At 36.1% G+C, this 20766-nt stretch overlaps 1 protein-coding gene across 8 annotated transcripts in view; it reads right to left on the bottom strand.

Moving 5' to 3' along the window:
- UBE3A (ubiquitin protein ligase E3A) overlaps positions 1 to 20766 on the bottom strand; it is a 120933-nt gene that overhangs the window by 51394 nt on the left and 48773 nt on the right. For 2 of the 8 annotated variants that reach the window (XM_012811620.2, XM_023519294.1), the window contains exons 2-4: positions 15387 to 15450; positions 13148 to 13267; positions 9408 to 9452 (exon numbers count right to left, since the gene is read on the bottom strand). In XM_012811620.2, the coding sequence (XP_012667074.1) occupies positions 9408 to 9452; positions 13148 to 13167 (65 nt within the window). In that variant the 5' untranslated portion in view covers positions 13168 to 13267; positions 15387 to 15450. Of the gene's footprint in view, positions 1 to 9407; positions 9453 to 11441; positions 11641 to 12679; positions 12856 to 13147; positions 13268 to 15386; positions 15451 to 20365; positions 20688 to 20766 lie in introns of those variants that run through there. The other 6 variants (XM_023519296.1, XM_023519295.1, XM_023519297.1 and 3 more) reach the window with 6 other exon arrangements.

Raw genomic sequence — 20766 nt, 5'->3', positions numbered from 1 at the left:
CGATCTCCAGAAACCCACTCTGATATAGGCTATACACCATTTACAACTGCTTTATACTATGGCCCCTGAATTTAGCTTTCATTAAAGCCTGGCTTTCTCCTAAGGTGGTACTAATCCTGCAACCCATTTATGTGAAAGTGTCATAGACTTCTAAGTCCACCATTATTCTTCAAATTCCCTGTATTAAAAATAAACAATGCCCAAGACCCCCAAACCTAAATAAAAAACAGCTTTTAAATGATCAACGTGAATGTGTTCTGGTTTTCCTCTCCATTCTTGTAAATTAAACCCACATACTAAAGCCCTTACTTTGCAGCCTGGCTTACATTATCAATTATCAGCAAGGTGACTTCAACGTCCATATGTTCCATCTCAACACTCTAGACTCAAAATATTTGCTTTTCTTACAGTATCTTCATTAAGTTCAGTTTTACACAATAAAGGTACTCTTTATTCTATCAAATTACTACTTTGTCTTTGGCTAGGCATATTAAACACCTAACCTCTGATTATTATCATCAACTCATCCATCCCTGTGAGTGTTTCACTCAAACTGAACTAGCTCTTTAACTTGTTAGGACCCCAGGTATTACTTTTTACAACTTTTAAAATTTACTTTCGACAAATAAAAACAGAGTATGTCTACACATGAAGTTTTTAAGTCTACACATGAAGTTTTGAAATACGTCAACATTGTAGAATGCCTAAATCAAGCTATGTATGTTTAACACCTCACATACTTATTGTATTTTGTGGATGAAGACTTAAAATTTACTTTCTTAGTGATTTCCAATAATACAAAACATTTTTATTAACTGTAGTTCCCATGTTGTACAAGAGAGCTCTTAAATAAATTCCTCCTATGTAACTGAAATTTTCTATCCTTTGATCAACATCTCTCCAACCTTGCCATACCTATCCTCAACACCCAGCAATCACCATTCTAACGTCTCCTTCTACAAGTTTTAGCTTCCATATAAGTGAGATCATGTAGTGTAGTATTTTTCTTCTTGTGACTAGCCTATTTCGCTTTACATGATGTCCTCCAATTCCATCCCTCTTGTCACAGTGATAAGATTTTCCATTCTTTGTATGGCTCACTTGTATTCCATTATGCACATACGCTATATTTTCCTTGTCCACTCATCCAATGATCGATATTTAAATTCATTCTATATCTTGGCTACTGCAAATAATGCTGAAATAAACATATGAGTGCAGATTTCTTTGGTATACTGATTTCATTTCCTGTGAATATATATAGCCAATAGTAGAACTGCTGAATGAAACATTTGGTAGTTCTACTGCTGATTTTTTGAGGGAACTCCATAGTACTGTCCATAATTACTGTACTAATTAACATTTCCACCGACTGTGTGCAAGGGTTCTCTTTTCTCCACATCCTCCACCGATACCCATCCTTCATATTTTTGATAATAACCATTCTAACAAGCGTGAAATGATATCCCACTATCATTTTACCTTTCATTTTCCTAATGATTAATGACATTTTTTCATTTACCTTTGGCCATTTGTATGTCTTGTATTGAGAAATGTCTGCCCAGGTCAAAGGAACATTTCCTTTTTTTGAGACAGAGTCTCAAGCTGTCACCCTCCATAGAGTGCTGTGGTGTCACAGCTCACAGCAACCTCAAACTCTTGGGCTTAAGCGATTCTCTCACCTCATCCTCCTGTGTAGCTGGGACTACAAGCACCTGCCGCAATGCCTGGCTATTTTTGGTTGCAGTTGTCATTGTTTAGCAGGCCCAGGCCAGGCCTGAACCCGCCAACCTTGGTGTATGTGGCTGGCACCCTACTCACTGAGCTACAGGTGCTGAGCCAGGACTATTTCTTAATTGGGTTGTTTTCTTACTATTGAGATGTTTGAATTCTTTATATATTTTGGACATTAATCCCTTACCAGATGCAAATACTTTCTCCCATTCCATGGGGTATACCCTTCACTCAACTATCTACATGAGATTCCTTTGGCTATTCATAATCTTTTGTGGTTCCATATAAATTTTAAAATTGTTTTTTCTATTTCTGTGAAAAATGACAATGGAATTTTGATGAGGATTAGTATTAAATCTATAGATTGCTTTGGATAACAGACATTTTACAATATTAATTTATCTGGTCCATAAACACAGAGTAACTCCCCATTTATTTGTAACATCTCCAATTTCTTGCATCAATGTTTTAGTTTTCACCTCCTTGGTTAAATTTATTCTTAAGTACAACCATCCCTTGGGATTTGTAGAATATTGGCTCCAAAACCCTTGTAGATGCTTGATTCCCTTTATATAATATAAAATGGCATAGTATTTGCAAGTAATTTATACATTCTCCTGTAGTAAATCTCCAGTAAATCATCTCTGGATTACTTATAATACTACAATGTAAATGCTATGTAAATAGTTATACTGTATTGTTTGGCTTATTTGTGTAAAATAATACTAGTATCAATAACAGTAACATTCTTGTATTCTTAATGTTTTTTCACAAATACTTTGATTCAACAGTTGGTTAAACATCAGGATACAGGAAAGGCTAGCTATACTGAGGATATAAAAGGCTAGCTATACTTCTTTCTAGCCTATCATAAATGGAACTTTTTGCTTAATTTCTTTTTCAGATAACTAGCATGTACAAATGCTGACTTTTGTTATCTTGATTTGTATTTTGCAATTTTACTGAATTTATTTATTAGTTCTAACGTTATTTTGGTGGAGTTTTCAAAGTTGTCTATATATGAGATCATACAATCTAAACAAGGACAATTTAGCAGGCATTCTTTCTCATTTGGATACCTTTTTAAAATTTCTCTTCCCTACTTACTCTAGTGAGGACTTCTAGAACTGTTGAACAGAAATGGCAAGAGTGGGCATTCTTATCTTGTTCCTGATTTTCGAACAAAAGCTTTCAACTTTTTAACACTGAATAAGACACCAGGACTGAGTTTGACATACATGGCCTTTACTGAGTTGAGGTACCCTCCCTCCTGTATCTATCTCATTTGTTAAGAGTTTTTCTTCATGAAAAGAACTTTTAATTTTGTCCAATGATTTTTCTGCATCTATTCAAATGATCATATGATTTATTTATTCTATTAATGTGGTATACCAGATTTTATAGATTTATATTTTATGTTCTACAATCTATATAGGTTAGAGTATGTTAAACAATCCTTGTATCCCTGAGATAAATCCCACATAATCATGGTGAATGATCCTTTTAATGTGCTGCTTGTTGTTATTCACTTTGTATCTACAGTCATCAAGGATGTTGGCCTCTTTCTTTTCCTGGAGAGTCCTTGTCTGGCTTTGGTATCAGGGTAATGTTCACCTCATAAAATGAGTTTGGAAGTATTCCTTCTTCAATTTTTCATAGGAGTATAAGAAAAATTGATATTAGTTCTTCTTTAACTATATGACAGAATTCAGCAGTACAGATTATTGGGTCTTGGGCACTGGAGGGAAACTTTTATTACTAATTCACCCCTTACTCATTAACAGTCTGTTCACATTGTCTATTTCTTCATGATTGACTTAGTAGGTTGTATGTATCTAGGGATTTATCCATTTTTTTCTAGACACATCAATTTACTGACATATAAATTGTTCACAGTAGTCTCTTACAAACTTTGATATTTCTCTGGTACCAATGGTTATGTCGCCTATTCCACTGTCTCTGACTCTAACGCAAAAAATTTCGTGATTTTTAATTTTAGAGAAAAATAATTTCATTTATCTTTTCTGTTTATTGTTTTTCTACTTCATTTATTTCTGTTATTTTTTCCTTGAAAACTTTGGACTTTGTTCTTCCTTTCCTAATTCCTTAAAGTGTAATGCTAATTTGTTTATTTGAGCTCTTTCTTCTTTTCTGATGTAGGTTATCTACTGGTATATCCTGCTTAGAATAGTTTCTGCTACATCCTAGAAGTTTAAGTAAGTTGTATTTCTGCTTTTGTTTGCCTTGAGATATTCTTAAATTTCTCTTTTCTTCTTTAATTTGTACACTGGCTAGGAGCAGGTTGTTTAACTTCCATGTATTCATGAATTTTCCATAATGTTTTCTATCACTGATTTCTATTTTCATCCCGTTGCAGTCATAAAAAGACACATGATATTGTCAATCCTCTTAAAATTGTTCAGACTTGTCACCTAGTATATGATTTATCCTGGAAAATGTTCTGTGTATAAATGTCATTTATATCTGATATTTCTGTACTGCTTTTTTGTGAGGAGTATCTGTCCATTCTAAAAATGTGATACTGAAATCTCCTATTGTTGTATGATAGTCTATCTCTTCCTTTAGATATCTCAGTTTTTGTTTTACATACTTAAGTGCTTTGCTTTTGTGTGAATACATGCTTGCAAATGTAATATCCTCTTGATAAACTGATCCCTTTGTCATTATATACTGACCTTCTTTGTCTTGTTTTACATTTTTGGATATCATGTCTATTTTATCTGATATAAGTAGAGCTGTCCCCGCTTTCCTTTGGTTTCCATTTGTATGGAATATTTTTTCTGTCCTTTCAACTGATGTATGTCCTTAAAGGTAAAGTAAGTGTCCTGTTTTATTATCCATTCAGCTATTCTATGTGTTTTGATTGGAAACTCCACTCAAGGTAATTCTGGGTAAGTAAAGATTGTTGCCATTTTGTTAACTGTTCTCTGACTGTTTTGTACTTTCTTCCTCCTTTGCTGTCACATTTGAACAAGTGTGGACTTAATCACTTCTTTTGTGATTAGATGATTGTAGTGTTATGCCTTGATTCATTAGTTTTTATCTTTCATGTATTTACCACAGTATTTCTTTCATGGGTACCATGAGTCTTACCTAAAACAACTTCTAGCTGGGCACCCATAACTCAGTGAGTAGGGCACAGGCCACAAGCACTAGGGGGCTGGTGGGTTTGAATCCAGCCTGGGGCCTGCCAAACAACAAACAAAAAAATAGCTGGGCGTTGTGGCGGGCACCTGTAGTCCCAGCTACTTGGGAGGCTGAGGCAAAAGAATTGCTTAAGCCCAAGAGTTTGAGATTGCTATGAGCTGTGATGTCACTGCACTCTACCAAGGGTGTCAAAAATGAAACTTTCTCAAAAAAAAAAAAAAAACTAGTTATAACAGGCTATTTTAACCTGATAACAATCTAAGTGTGATTGCATTAAAATGTAAACAGTTTTCCTCTCCCCCACCACATATTTTACATTTTTGATGTAACAATATATATCATCTTAGAATGTATCTTTTAAAAATTATTATAATTATTAACGTTTTGTAGAGCTGTATCTTTTAATCTTGATACTGAAGACACCTGTGATTTATACATCACCATTATAGTACTAAAGTACTTTGAATCTATGTACCTTACCAGTGAATTTTATATTTTATGTTTCCATGTCACTAATTCATTTCCTTGTCCTTCAGATTGAAGAATTCCCTTTATTATTTCTTATAAGAGAGGTCTGGTGGTGATTTTATTTTTCTGGGAAAGCCTTTATTTATCCCTCAGTTCTGAAGGACAGCTTTGCCAGGCAAAGTATTCTTGGTTGACAAGACTTTATTCCCCCTGCTGCTGTAAAGTTTCTGCTGAGTAGTCCATTATTACCGACCTTACTGAAACTCCCTCAGATATGTTACATGTATGCTTCTTTTCTTATACTACTTTCACCCTTATCTGTCTTTGGTTTTTGACAGTTTATGTCTTATTTAGATTCAATCTGATTAGAGACCTTTGACCTTCCTATACCCAGATATGTTTCCCCACTGTTCTTCCTTTAAATAGGCTTTCTGTTTCTTCATCTCTTTCTTTTCCTTCTTAAATTCTTCTAATTCAGTATTTATTCATTTGTTGCTGTGCCCTAAGTCCTATGTAAGCTTTCTTCATTTCTCTTCATTTTCTTTTACATTCGCTAAGCTGCCTTTGGGTTTGGATTCATTCTTCTGCTTGATCAATTCTGCTATTCATGCTCTTTTGCATTTTTCAGTTCACTCATTGTATTTTTCATCTCCATAATTTCTATTTGATTTTTTAAAAAATAATTTCAACCTCTCTGTTAAATCTGTTTTGGTCATTTATTGTCTTCTTGACTTCACTGAACCCATTACTCTGTATTTCTTGAAATTCACTGAGCTTCCTTTAAAAAATTACTTTTAATTATTTGTCAGGCATCTCGCACATCTGTTTCTTTAGGATTGGTTACTGGTGCTTTATTCTGTTCCTTTGATGGTATCACATTCCCTGATTGCTCTTGATCCTCGCAGTCATGTGTTGGTGCCTGCATATATGAACAAGTGGGAACTTATTCTAATCTTTATAGACTGGCTTTGTCTAAGAAAGTCCTTCACTTGTCAGCCTGTCCAGAGACTCTAAATCAGGAGTCAGGACCCTGGCACTAGGAAAGTTGAGAATCACTGCTCTAGATCCTGAGCCCACAGGGGCTGGCTTGGAATCTGGGTCAACAAGGGAAATCCTGGAGCCTCAGTGCATGTAGGGTAGCCTGGCACTGGGGTCTATAACCTCAAGGCCAGGACTGTGGATGAGCCTGGAACCTGGGTCAAAGGGATCTGGCCAAGTGTTGAGATCAACTAGGTCTATCTAGCCTTGACCCTAGCTCTACTAGAACATGGGGCCGCAGTAGCCAACCTGTAGGGAACGGCTGTGGGGATGAGTCTGGCACTGAGCAGGGCTGAATCCTGGGGCTATGGAACCCAGCTTGACACTGGGGTTTACAGGCCTAGATTCTGGAGCTGTGAAGGAATGCCTGACACTAGGCTTTACTGGGATAGGCTCAGCATTAAGAGGCAAAGTCTGGTATTCATTCTCTTTCCCCCAAGAGGAAAATATCTCTCTCCAAGCTATGCTGTCTGGGATTGAGGAAGGCATTAATGTAAAATAATGTAATAACATAAACTTCCTACCCTCTTCAATACATCTTTTCTTATTTCTATGCTACACCCAGGTTTTGTAATCTCTCTTGTAAGGTGTTTTTGTCAGTGGATAGTGTAAAAATTGGTATTTCTTCTGTGAAAAGAGTGCTGCAAAATCCTATTCTGCCAAAACAATTCAACAGCTTTGATCTGACAACATAACCTTTCCAACCACAGCCACCGTCAACGCCATACATGTATAAATTCAAGGACTCCAATGCTAACATCCTATGCCCATGCCACTAAAGGTTCTGTTCCAATAGCTCTGCTAATACCCAATCCTAAGATACCACACATAATCTTCTGGTTATGAGTAAAAAGTCTTTAAATAACAAGTGTGACTAAATTTCTAATCCCTAATTTTGAGTTTTGTAAGGTTTCTAACTTCAGCTAGCCATTCAGATCTTTACAGTTTTGAACTACTTATCCACTCATTCCCCTCAGTAACTTCCCAGGTGTTCAGTCTTTTCAAATCCTCTAACCAAACGCTGTGTTCCACTAAACGTTATTAGAAAATTTCTCATAAAAAGTTACGTGTCACTAAAATACAATGACATACCACCTCACAGCCATTATGATATGCTACTATACAAAAAAATCCCCCAATAAACCCAGAAATTAAGTGTTTGCGAGGACATGAAGAAATTGGAACCCTTGTACACTACTGGTGGAAGTGTTAAATGATGCAGGCAGTCTCTCAAAATGTAAAAATAGAATTGCTATGCAATCCAGCAATTCCACTAGGTATGTACCCAAAGGAACTAAAAGCAGGGTTTCAAAAAAAATTTGTATACACATATTCACTGCAATATCATTCATAACAGCTAAAATATGGAAGCAACCCAAGAATCCATCAATAGATGAATAGATAAGCAAAATGTGATAGATAAGGGAACTGTGAAATAAGCCAATTACAAAAAGACAAAAACTGTATGACTGCACTAACAAGACATAATTAAAGTAATTAAAATCACAGACAGAAAATATAATAGTGGTTTCCAGGGGCTATGGAGATGGGGAATTGGGGAGTTATTCTTTAATAAGTAAAGAGTTCCAGTTTTGCAAAACAAAGAATTCTGGAGATGATTACAAACAATACTGACATACTTAATACCTCAAAAATGTACATTTAAATATGGTAAAGATGGTAAATTTTATGCTATGTATGTTTTATCACAATTTTTTAAAAAGTTAAAAGAAAAGCTACATGGTCACATAAATTTTAGAATTACATTTTATATTCCTTTCTTGGAGATTAACAATGTACACCAACATTTAAATGAACTTTTACTATCTTCAACTAGAAAACCTTGACTTCTAACCTGCAAATACATTTAATATCACATGTACATCTTTATCTCCTTGCTACAATTTTAGGAGGTCTTTCCTCTTACTCAAGGCCAACCACTACATCAGAATTTTTCATTCCAATTCTTACTACTTCAAAAAACCTTGGTTTCATAATTACTACCTCTATTATCTTAAATCTTCTTTGGTCTTTACAATAAATTACTGAAGTCTTATTTAACTTCATGTTCTTAATATCTGTCTTAAATCCACAAAACTTTATCTTAGATTTTTATAATACCTCTCCCCTTGTGAAGCTGTTGTCAACTCTTCCACCACGTTTCTCTTCAATCCTATTCCTCTGTTGCAACGTTATTAAAAACGTACATTTGAAAGTGTTGCTACCTACCTATTGAGCAAATTCTTTACTGACTCCCAAATACCTATAAAACACAAGCCAAGACCCTTCACACAGCATGCAAGGCCCCAATCCTGACTATCAAGCCTATCTCCTTCATGTTCCTGCTCCTAAGCTCATTTATGACCTAAAAGTCCTCAAAACTGCCTGTTGTTCCCTAAATTCATTATGCTAATTCATAACTTTGCTCCCGTTTCTGGCTGCCTGACTCTCAGCCACATTTCAAGATTTAACTTATCTTTCCCTGGTCACTTCTGTTTCTCTGCCATCTAGACTAAGTCCCACTGCATGCCTGTGTCCTCTGGTACTCCTTCATGTTTCTACTGCATCCTGAGCAACATTCTACCTCAATGACTGAAATGATTTGCTTTTGCATATTTCAGTTTGAAGATACAATAAATTTCTGCAGGGTAGAAAGTTATTCTTTAGTATCTTTGTATCCATAACATAGTATCTGATGTCTTCCCTACAGTGGACATTCAAAGTGTCAACTCAACTCAGATCAATTTCTCCACAACTGCTAAAGAAATGAAAAGACATAAAAATTCAGAAGCATGCAATATCTATGTACAATAGGAATCTAGTGAATTGTACCAAGGTTTAGAGGTATTTGGAGGGGGAAGAAGTAAGTCCCTATCTTCCAATTTACTTCTAAATCATTCCTTACTTTTAACTAGTAATTATTTTTGAATAATCTGACACCATTTAAGGTGGCCTACATCAACTTAAAAGACATCAAGGCTCAATCAAGTTATACTTACATTCGGCTAGCTTCAATGTCGTCAGACTGAGGTTCTCCTGGTGATCTGTAAAATACAATTGAGAAGAGGTTAGCAAAATATTCCGAATCTCCCCCCCCCCCAAAAAAGGTAGATGTGTTACTTGAGAAGACATATTTGTAAACGAGATTTAGATTTCACCATGAAAAAAGTGATCAGACCAGGTTGCCATACAACACGTTTATTTTAAGGGTTGGACTAATAAAAAAACTCAATGTATTTTCTTAAGAAAAGAACACTATAAATACTCAGATACCAAAAGACAAACCAGTATCAAGTAAAAATTACTCACAAAGTCAAATATTTGTAACAAAAAACATACAACTATAAAACTTCTGACAGCCAAGCATTTGTTACCCACAGTAACAAAGGTACTCATTGGTATTCATAGTCTGAAACTTTAAATCAGAGAGTTATCAAACTAATCCCTGAGCAGACAAACTAAAGGCTGGGCCAGCCCCTTGGTCTTATAAATGAAGTTTTATTGGAACACAGTCATACTCATTTGTCTGTGGTTGCTTTTATACCAAAAGAGCAGAGGTGAATACCTGTAGCAGAGACCGTATGGCTCCACAAAGCGTAAAACATCTATCATTGGAATTTTAATAACAAGTTACCTGCCTCTGCTCTAGATTCAAACTAAAACGTCATAGTCTTGGCAAATTTTGAGACATTTAATTCAAATGTACACTCAAATGATGATTATTTTGTTCAACAATAAAATTAACTTTCCCTAAAATCACTGGCAGTACATCCTACCTGACAAACATGCAGCATCTGGTATGTTAAAGATTTGCTCTGGAAAAGTGTAAATTAACTGCAGTTTTAAATAGTTGCCTGTTATCTTTTTATTTCTAAACATACTGCTGCTACTTTATACAGAAATATTTAAAATTCTAAGACACTAAGAAGTTTTGCACTTTCATTTTAGGAGACATAAACCAATTTTTCCTATCATATTGTTAAAAATAAATTCTTGATAAATTCTTAATTCTGTGATGTCACTCAACGTATGCAGCAAATATTACATACAAGGTTAATCAATATAATACTGATTTTTAACACTTTCAAAGTCCCCAAATAGAAAAAACTTTTTGAGTGTCAAAAACTACATTTTCAAACTGGTATCGTAAGGATTTACTTTGTGAATTTAAAACAGTCTTTAGACTTCCAACATTAAATAACTTTAATGAAAAAATCTTAAAGGCTCCTGAAGCACAGTGGTTACAGTGCCAGCCACATACACAGAGGGTGGAGGGTTCGAACCCAGCCTGGGCTAAACAACAATGACAACTTCAACAAAAAATAGCTGGGCACTGTGGTGGGCACCTACTGTAGTTCCAGCTATTTGGGAGGCTGAGACAAGAGAATTGCTTAAGCCCAAGGGTTTGAGGTTGCTGTAAGTGATGACACCACTGCACTCTACAGAGGGAAACATCGTAAGACTCTGTCTCAAAAAAAGAATCTTAAAATCAGAGCCACCAAGGGGGGAAAAAAATCTTAAAAAGAGATTCAAAAAAAGAATCTTAAAATCAGAGCCACCAAGGGGGGAGGGATCTCATACTAAATTTCTGAGATTAAAAAAAAAATCATTTCTTAAAAAATCTTAGAAAGAGATTCAAAAAAAGAATCTTAAAATCAGAGCCACCAAGGGGGGGGGACCTTAAAATCAGAGCCACCAAGGGGGGAAAAAAATCTCATACTAAATTTCTGAGATTCAAAAAAAAAAAAATCATTTCTTCATCAGATTTTCAAAATTACCCTCACTGTAGTTCATTCAGATTCCAAGGACAAGAATTGTGGGGAGGACAGAAGGACTCTAGCAGTTCAAATATTTATTTTAGATCTTCTTTCCAATATATTTAAATGATTTAAATGTTCAATTTTGCACTAACTTATATAAGAACTAAAAATTGGGGCATGCTGGAGGTGGCAGTGGCTTGGCAATGACACAAATGCAAGAATTTCACTCCACCCTCTCTCCCAGGGAGCAAGTAAATCGCCTCAGTGACACACCTGGTCTCCACCAGCCTGTGGGTAAGTACCCCAAGATTGCTTCCAAACTTGTATCTCCCAGAGAGAAGAGCTAAAAATTGATGATAACCCCATGTACCAGCTGACTCATTTTTGAAAGTGCGACCCTCCAGCAAGCATCAGATGTCATACTGTAAGGAGGCAGAGCTGGCTTGCAAAACAAAAAATAAACCTGCTGGCACTGAGGGAAGAAAGGCAGATTAGAAATTTTCAAACATGCTGGTAGCACAACCTTCAAAATTAATAGGTAAACAGAAAGAGAGAAAGAGGGGGAAATGAGGACACGATAAGGACAAAAATATTAATGCAAAAAGGTAAAACACAAAAGGAAGGAAAACAAATCCAAGTCTCAGAAGTACAACACGTAACTGCTACAAAGTTTTGAGATACTGAAATAAGATACAAATTAAATATATCATTGAATAGTAACTACACCTATTTCCCCAATTTCTGTGCCCTAAACAAAAGTATATGTGAACATTACTATCAAAATGGCAACAAACTGCTGTAAATATAGATTACTAAGTAATTACATATGTGTGTTAAAGTGAGATATTAAAAGTCATTTATAAGTCAAACCAAATAATTGAAACCAATTCAGTCTAGAAGAAAAAGAAAAGAATAAGGACTGAAAGATCATACTCTAAAATAAATTTGTCTTGGGTTTCCTAAACTTTACATAGGTTGTTTTTTATTCAAATTGGAAATTGTTTTTGAAAGTGAACATATACAGAACTAGCAGAAACATTTTTCTTGAAGCATTAATAGTGCATGTCAATAAATTTTTAGTCATTCTGCTTATAGTATATTTCTATAATATTAGAAATAAGTTACCAAAAAACATCCTGGAGTTAATTCAAACTCTCAAAACTATAAAATACATACCATTTAAGCAAGAGTTCCTAAGCTTTATTTTGGCTCCTAAAGAGCCTGTTTATTCTTTATTACCAAGCTATTGGAAATAAGAACCCAGTACATGCTCATAAATTCAGAACATACAACCAAAGGGAAAATAAATTTTTATTAACTATTAACTTAGGTTATCCTAAACTTTGGCAGAAAGGAAAATTTAAAACTAAAACAGTAACCATTGGAAAATAAATTAATCTTAGAAGAATCTTAATTTTAGGTCTTGATTTGGATCGTAGAAAATATGATCACAAAACACCCACTAATCTGAATACTGCAGCATGAGCTAGCAAATTCAAATGGTGGCTCACTTCCAATAATACTTGGTGCAGCTTCTCCATCCTGCAAGCCACTCCTTTTACCTCCACTGTAACTCTCTAGGAGAGAAAAGTATACTAGTTTTATTAAAGTTGTAGAAATTCTAGAGAAATGTTTACTTAAAACTTTTACTATATAAAAGGTACACTTTAAAATGCATATTAAGAAAATTTTCATATCTTTTTACTAATATTTATCATAAAATATTTATGTAAAAATTTGATTTTTTGAGAAATACTTTCCTGTTTAGCTAGACAGATAATTCTTTAGTGGTAGCTACTGATATTTTTAATGGAGGGGCACTGAAATATTTTAGGAGACTACACAGAGAAGTCAGTCAACTCTTAGGCCCACTATTCTTAGCAATATTCCTGCCAACTACACATTTTCTTCATTTGTACCGCATGTATTTCACTTTACAATGACAGCCTTTTAAAGGCTGTAAAATAATTCAAAATTACCTTTTACAAGCTGTGGCCATTCGGTGACATCAGGGTGATCACAGCTTTGAGTCACTGATTAAAAACAGGTTGTCACACCAGTCTAGCTGCTAACTTGATCTGAGCGTAGGCTTAATAACTCTAATAAATTAAACAAACCTTTAGTTAGAATACTTTAATATATAAACAAAATTCATTGTTCAAAAAATAACCCTCAAAGCTTCAAGTTAGATGTCAATGCAAACTTCATTAGAATTATTATAGAAAAGACTTTTAGGACGAATTTCCAGCATATGTTTTTCTTATATGAACTCCCTGTTTGAGGAACTATGTTAATAATCCCTTGGACTTTCATGTAGTGTTACAGCTCATACAACACTTTGGTCAGCAGCACCTGGAATCACACAACTTTGGCTCTATCTAATCAAAGCAAATACTATAGTAAGAATTTTAAAAACAAAAAAACTTAAGCGGCCTCAGAGGGGTTAATTGACTTGCCCAAGATTTTAGAATTAGTGTTGAAGCTAGGACTAAAACCCAGATCTACTGACTTTCTATTGAGCACTGGATTTTTTGTTTTAGTTTATTTTTGTTATAGAGTAAGTTTCATGATTTAAATATATGTAAATGAGTAAAGATTTAGAACATGGATTGAGATCTCACAATTATAATAACAGTTAAATGGTACTAATTTAGCCAAAGTTTTCTTAAACTGATGGAGAAATCAGTCACCAGGTAGGCAAATTATTACTGAAATAGTGATATACATACACATAAACACACACACTCATGTACACAGCAAAAGTCTGGTCCTACTAGTTCTGTATTTAAATACAGTCATCTAACATTAACTAAAGCTCTCTGGGTACAGCATGAAAATGTGTTGTATTCCTTCTCAGCCATAAAGCCAAGACTCGATGTCATGAAAGAATACAGCAAGATATGAAAGGATTGCCTTCTCCCTCAACCAAGTATCTTTTTATCCTCTTACTTGGCCTTAGCCAAACTTTCCTGATTGTCATGGTTCAAATTTAGCAGCCTTCTTTTATCACACTGTAGTTTTGGCAGAAATATCATACATCAGAAATATCCAGTATGAAGAGCTCATTTCATGCAACTAGTTCCTCCTCTCATGATTCTCCTACCAAACATATACCCAGACCAATTCTGAGGAGTGAACTAAGGAAAGATAAGAAAATTAGAAGACAGACAGACTTCAAGTTAACATCTTCAAACTGAGAATAAAAAAGAATAGAAAATGGATTCAAAATCTGATATAAAATACCAAGTTATCTTAGAACCACAAGAGAAGAGTTAAAACATCAATGCATCAATGCTTGAGCCTATACTTTTCTCCACAGCTTTGAACATATGGTTTCAAATGCAGATGAGAGTAAAGGCTGGCCTAAGTACATACAAGTAACTTTGGAGGATTCCAATAAGTGGGACATAAAATTTCCCATATCTTCCTATCACAACTATATGTGTTTTTAATAAGAACCTACATGCTTCTGAGGTCATCTCGGAAAGAAGCGATGATGCCCTTGAGATGAACGATGTGGTTATGATACAGTCCCTACCCAGTTTCACAGGAGACTAACAGTTTATGTGGATTTTGAAAATCCTAATTCCCAATGTGTAAACACGAAAATGATAAAAGTTAAAATTATCTATTAATTGACTAATTAATTAAAGAGCTGCATGTGTTTTGAAAACTACCAAGTCCTCTCTTCCAATACCACTTTTATGAAGTCCAATGCTCAACAGAGCATGAAAAGACTCTAAAGCCACTCTGAATCCATGACCCTGATTTGTTCACTTACTAGCTGGGAAATCTTGGGCAAGTTACTTAACCTCTCTCTGAGCCTCAGGTAGAACTAAGATAACAGCAGTTATCTTTCAGAGAGCTTTCATGAGGATGAACAAGTTAACATCTAAATAGCTGAAAACAGTGCCTGGCAGGCAATGTGTTCTCAAAGGGAAGCTACTGTTAATAATATTCATAGCCTAACAGCCAAACCTGCCCCCTCAATCTTCTGATGCCTATTATTTTACTTCTCAAAGTACACTAATCTCTCATAAACTGTTCCAGCACCCTACTTGGATTTCTCATACAGTCTACCTGGAAGCACAGTTAGCACCTAGCACAATGCTTTAAAAACGGTAGGTGCCGAAAACTGCTGAACCCATTTGTCATTATCTAACCATGACTTTAAGATATACATGCAATATGAATTCCGAAAAATAAAACAAAACATACCATATTTCGCCAAACTTCTGAGGAGCTGGTGAATTGTAAAATCAGGCTCTTACAGATTTTTAACCTAAAATATAAAACACCTCACTCAATTCTTTTTACATAAAACAACTGGATGAACTTTTAAAAAATTTACTGAAACTCATTATAAAATAAAGGCAAATTTATTTTCTATAATATTCATGAAGATCCAAAAATATATGAAAAGGCAAATTACCCTACTGTTGCCAGAATGAGTGGCAAGTGGTTAGGCAGACCTGTGGCCTGAGTACTATCATCAGGCAAAGTCATGTCTCCCATGTTCATCCACAAAGCATAGAGCTTTCCATTTCCTTATACTTTATCCTTCCTCCAAAGGGTGAAAACTATTTAACTACATGCCTCTAATCCCTCTACATACCTACAGCAATTTTGCTTTTAATTAAATTCTATATGCTGGGGATCTGTTATGTTAGGTACAAATATGGGTATTTATCCACTACTTTCCAGAGTAGCAGCCTTGGGCAGATCCTTCAATCAAAAATTTGTCAGGCTGGGCGGCGCTGTGGCTCAAAGGAGTAGGGTGCCAGCCTCATATGCCAGAGGTGGCAGGTTCAAACCCAACCCCGGCCAAAAACTGCAAAAAAAAAAACAAAAAAAAAAACTGTCAGGTTGTTGTATTTAAAAAAGGTATTTAAAGAATGTAGGATAATGCTTGCCTGGCACATAACAGGGCCTCAAAACACCATGACCATTATAATACCTTCAATCAACCATTTAACATATCTTATCAAAACTTAACTCTTATAGAAAAATTCTAAAGCTTAAAAGCAATGTCCTTGAAATATCCCAGTATGAAGAGTTCATTTCATGTAATGAGTTCTTCCCTTCATGATTTCCCTACCAAACATATATCCAGGCCAATTCTGAAGAGTAAACTAAGGAAAGATGAGAAAATGATTAAATAAGAAAGGGATTATTTAATCACTGTAAGTTTTTAACTGATTTGTAAATATACAATGGGAACATTCTCAGTAGAACAGGAATTGAAGTCTTTTAATCTATTCCACCTTATTATATATGAAAAAATCAAATACCAAAAATTAAGAAATCCACCCAGTGTCCTACAGGCTAATGGTAGGAAATGAATATATGGCACACAAATATTTTATAATAAAATTAACCAACTTTAAGGCTTTTGAGGACAAAGTCTCAAATAATCTACAATAGTCAATTAGAGTATCTAAAAATTCAACTATCTGGGCTCTACCTCCATAAAGTATGAATTAGTACATGAGATAGGGGTTCATGAATTTATATTTTTAACATACAAGTGAAAAACAGGCCCCAATTTGAGAAGCCAAGCCTTCCTAATCATGGATTAGGAGGAAATATATCAAAAGTAAGGATATAAGATACAGAAACTATAAGCACCAAAAATGTAAGGCACACTTACTTTGCAAATTTAGCCATCAGAACTCTAATATCAGACATAGTACCCTTATTTAAATTGTGTTTTTCACCAACAGAAGGGGGGTCTCTCTTTAGTTACCTAATAAGAAACACCTACATCAATCTATCCACTTAAAATTTTCATGTTTCGTGTTTCGATAGTCTCTGCCAACAACCAATCACTCTTCCCTCACAAACATGTCACAATAACATCAATGCAGAAGATGTCCATCTCCTCTTTACCAGCCTATTCCCTTCACCAACTTCTGAATCTACATCAAACAATTTCACAGATGGCTTTTTCTTTTTTTTAGAGACAGAGTCTCACTTTGTCACCCTTGGTAGAGTGCTATGACATCATAGCTCACAGCAACCTCCAACTCCTGGGCTTAGGCAATTTTCTTGTCTCAGCCTCCCGAGTAGCTGGGACTGCAGGCACCGCCACGAGGACCGGCTATTTTTTGTTTGCAATCTGGCCAGGGCAGGGTTTGAACCCGCCACCCTCGGTATATGGGGCCGGGGCCCTGCCCACTGAGCCCGAGGTACTGCCCACAGATGGCTTTTTCTAATCCTTTTTTATTATAACACCCAGAACTTCTGTTCTCCTTTGCATCAAGTTTATAGGATTTTATATTTATGCTACTTGAAAGTTTCACATCTGAGCATGGACTATTCTAACAACTCTCATGGAGTCTTCTAGTCTAGGCTAAAGTTAAGACTAAAAAGTTTTGAACATATTTAAACACACACACACAAAGTTTTAAACAGTGCTCTGAAATAGTGATTGCAACATAATTCCCTCAACTCCATTAATTCCATAGAGTACCATTTCTTTATTCTTTCCTTTAACTACCAAAAGGACCACAAAACCATTAGCTCAGTTTCTGATATACAAAATCTTCCACTTATTGATATTTTTCTTATAAAATTTACCCTCATTCCTGTACATTCACAATACTGTGGACCTTTAATCTAACTTAATTTTTATAGTATTTCATACTGCTAACTCTAACCTCCTCTAATTTCCCTAATACTGTACCCACCTGTTTTCTCTCATATACCAGCTACAAGGTCTTCTAACTAGTTCATATTCCTACCTCTCATACATGGCCTCTCATGGTTTCTGTCAGTAGCCACTTTTCTTAATTATCTGGGTAACGTCATCCATTCCCATAGCAAGACCCCATAACTATACATCTTTAAGTCTTTATCTCTGGAAAAATATGCCTGCAACTACTAATTATCAAGGGTACATATCCACTTGCATACCTACATCCAATGTCTCTCAAATCAAACTCAATTATTTCCCCCAAATCTCACTTTCTCCTGCATATGTCTAATCTTGCTATCCTCCTAGCTACACACTGAAAAATTCTGCAGTATTCTTTACTTTCTACCCCTCACTTTTACTTAGCCTTACCACAGTGTAGGTTGATACTCATTAGCCTTCTCATTCACTTAAAAACTGTCTACTAGATTTTGGGTGCTTAGTAGATGGGTGAAGACACAGCGGTAAAGAGACTAGATATAATCTCTTGTTCTCATCTGGTGAGAGAAACAGGTATCAATAATAAAAACCACAATAAATTATGTAGTTACAATGCACAATAAAGCACAGGAAAGGAAAAACACAGGGGGTGGTGAATAGGTATTAATTTTGAGTCATATCTTAAGGAGTATCTCTTTCCCAATAGATAAAATTGTTTACCAAGTGCTACCAACTCTACCTCAGAAGTTCCGACTACCCACTATTCTTTTGATGGTTTTGGAAGCTTCTAAAATGAAACCAAATTTCTTATCACATAAACTGAGACTACACACAATTTGACCAAAACTTGCCAGCCCAGTATTTTCTTCCAGACTAGACCAAATTTCAAAAGAACATGTATATCATTCACTTTTATGCTTCCTGTACTTGAAAATGTTTACAGAGGCTCAGGCCTGTAGGTCAGCGGCTAAGGCACCAGCCACATACACCAGGGCTGATGGGTTTGAACCTGGCCTGGAGCCAGCCAAACGAAGACTACAACAACAAAAAAAAAATGTAGCCGGGCATTGTGGCAGGCGCCTATAGTCCCAGGTAGTTGAGAGGCCAAGGCAAGAGAATCGCTTAAGCCCAAGAGTTTGAGGTTGCTGTGAGCTGTGACACCATGGCACTCTACCATGGGTGACACAGTGAGACTGTCGCGAAAGAGAAGAGAAGAGGAAGAGAAGAGGAAGAGAAGAGAAAGGAAAGGAATATATTTACAGAATAAGCATCTTACACTAGAGCAGACGTCCTCAAACTACGGCCCGCAGGCCACAGGCAGCGCACCTAGGACATTTATCTGGCCCACCGGGTGTTTTTGCTGCCGCTGCCTGTCCTGCTTAGCCACTGACTTATCCCGGGGCCCGCAGTCCAGCCCTCCAATGGTCTGAGGGACACTCAACTGGCCCTTTTTAAAAAATTTGAGGACCCCTTTACTAGAGGAACTTTTCTCCTAGGTGATTTGCTTTGGGTCCTTTAAGTAGTCAATGTAAGGTCAAGATTCAAACCCATATTTGCCTGATTCTAAAAGTCTTGCATCCTCCCTGAATTTATACTCAAACCCTCTAAATTTTACCTTGAAGTATCTCCCTCTCCCCTACCATTTATCAACACTATACTACTACAAAACACACCATATCATCTGGTTTTCCTTATGCTTTTTTAGTCGGCCCGGGCCAGGTTCAAAACCCCCCACCCTCAGTGTATGTGGCTGGTGCTATAACCACTGTGCTCCAGGAGCCGAGCTCTATCTCTAACTCTGCTGCTAAACTATCTTCCTAAAAACTCAAATCTGGCCACACTGCTTCCATATTCAAAGCTTCTATGTCTTCTCAATGCCAAAAGGATAAACTTCAAAATCCTTCACACATTCTTTGAGCCCCTTGCCACATGCCCCTACTCAGTCATCCAAGCATTACTACCCACTATAGAACATCATCATCATCAGGTACCAGATCCAGCCCATAACCAGATTACTGGCTATTACAAACTGGCCATCTGTATTTCCTCTTCCTTTCTTTTAGATACAAGATTTCACTCTGTTGCTGGTCTACAGTACAGTGGCATGATCGTAACTCAGTGCAACCTCAAACTCCTAGGCTCAAGCAATCCTCCCACTTCAGCCTTCCAAACAGCTGAAAGTACAAGTGTACCACCATGCCCAGCTCAATTTTATTTTTTTGTTGAGAAGAGATCTATCTCAATAGCCCAGACTGGTCTCCCCTACCTTTATCTCCCAAGTGCTGGGATACAGGAATGAACCACTGTGCCTAGTTAGCCATCTGTGTTTCTAACTTCAATGCTTTTGCTTCTGAGGACACTTTCTGCCCTGCCCTTTGTTAACCTCTACCCCTCACTCATCTACCACGCTGTACTGAAAACCCTACTTATTCTAAAGGCTGTATTTCACAGGCTCCTTTAAACTATTCTGCTATCCATAACCACTATCTTTCATCTTACTATATACTCCTAAAACCATAAAATAATTCATTAATTTCTTCCTTATACTTATTTTATACCTTACATTATAGCTATCTGTTTACATTTGTCAATGCCTCAAGTTGTAAGCTGGTGATGGTAGGGATCATCTCTTCCATATTTTTGTTTTCATAATAACAGTGACTGTGTTTTCTTGACACCACACCTCCCCCCTACAAGGAAAAAAAAAAAAAAAAGAAGAATCAGGATTCATGGCCTGACAAAAGATCTTGAGGTATTTCCAAACTCAACTGATTCAGGGATGAACAAGGATACCATTTAATAAAATTTAATTCAATGCCACTTTTGTTAAGTTTGTCCAAAAGAGTAAGTAAGGCCTGTAGTCCCAGCTACTTGGGAGGCTAAGGCAAAAGAATCGCCTAAGCCCAGGAGTTGGAGGTTGCTGGAGCGACTCCGCTGCACCCTACCGAGGGCGAAAAACTGAGA

Source organism: Otolemur garnettii, unplaced genomic scaffold, assembly GCF_000181295.1.
Source record: "Otolemur garnettii isolate 467f Iridium unplaced genomic scaffold, OtoGar3 scaffold00170, whole genome shotgun sequence".
In the NCBI taxonomy this organism is placed as follows: Eukaryota; Metazoa; Chordata; class Mammalia; order Primates; family Galagidae; genus Otolemur; species Otolemur garnettii.
Note: the sequence above shows the minus strand (reverse complement) of the source record. Positions and strands in the feature narration are given on the sequence as shown.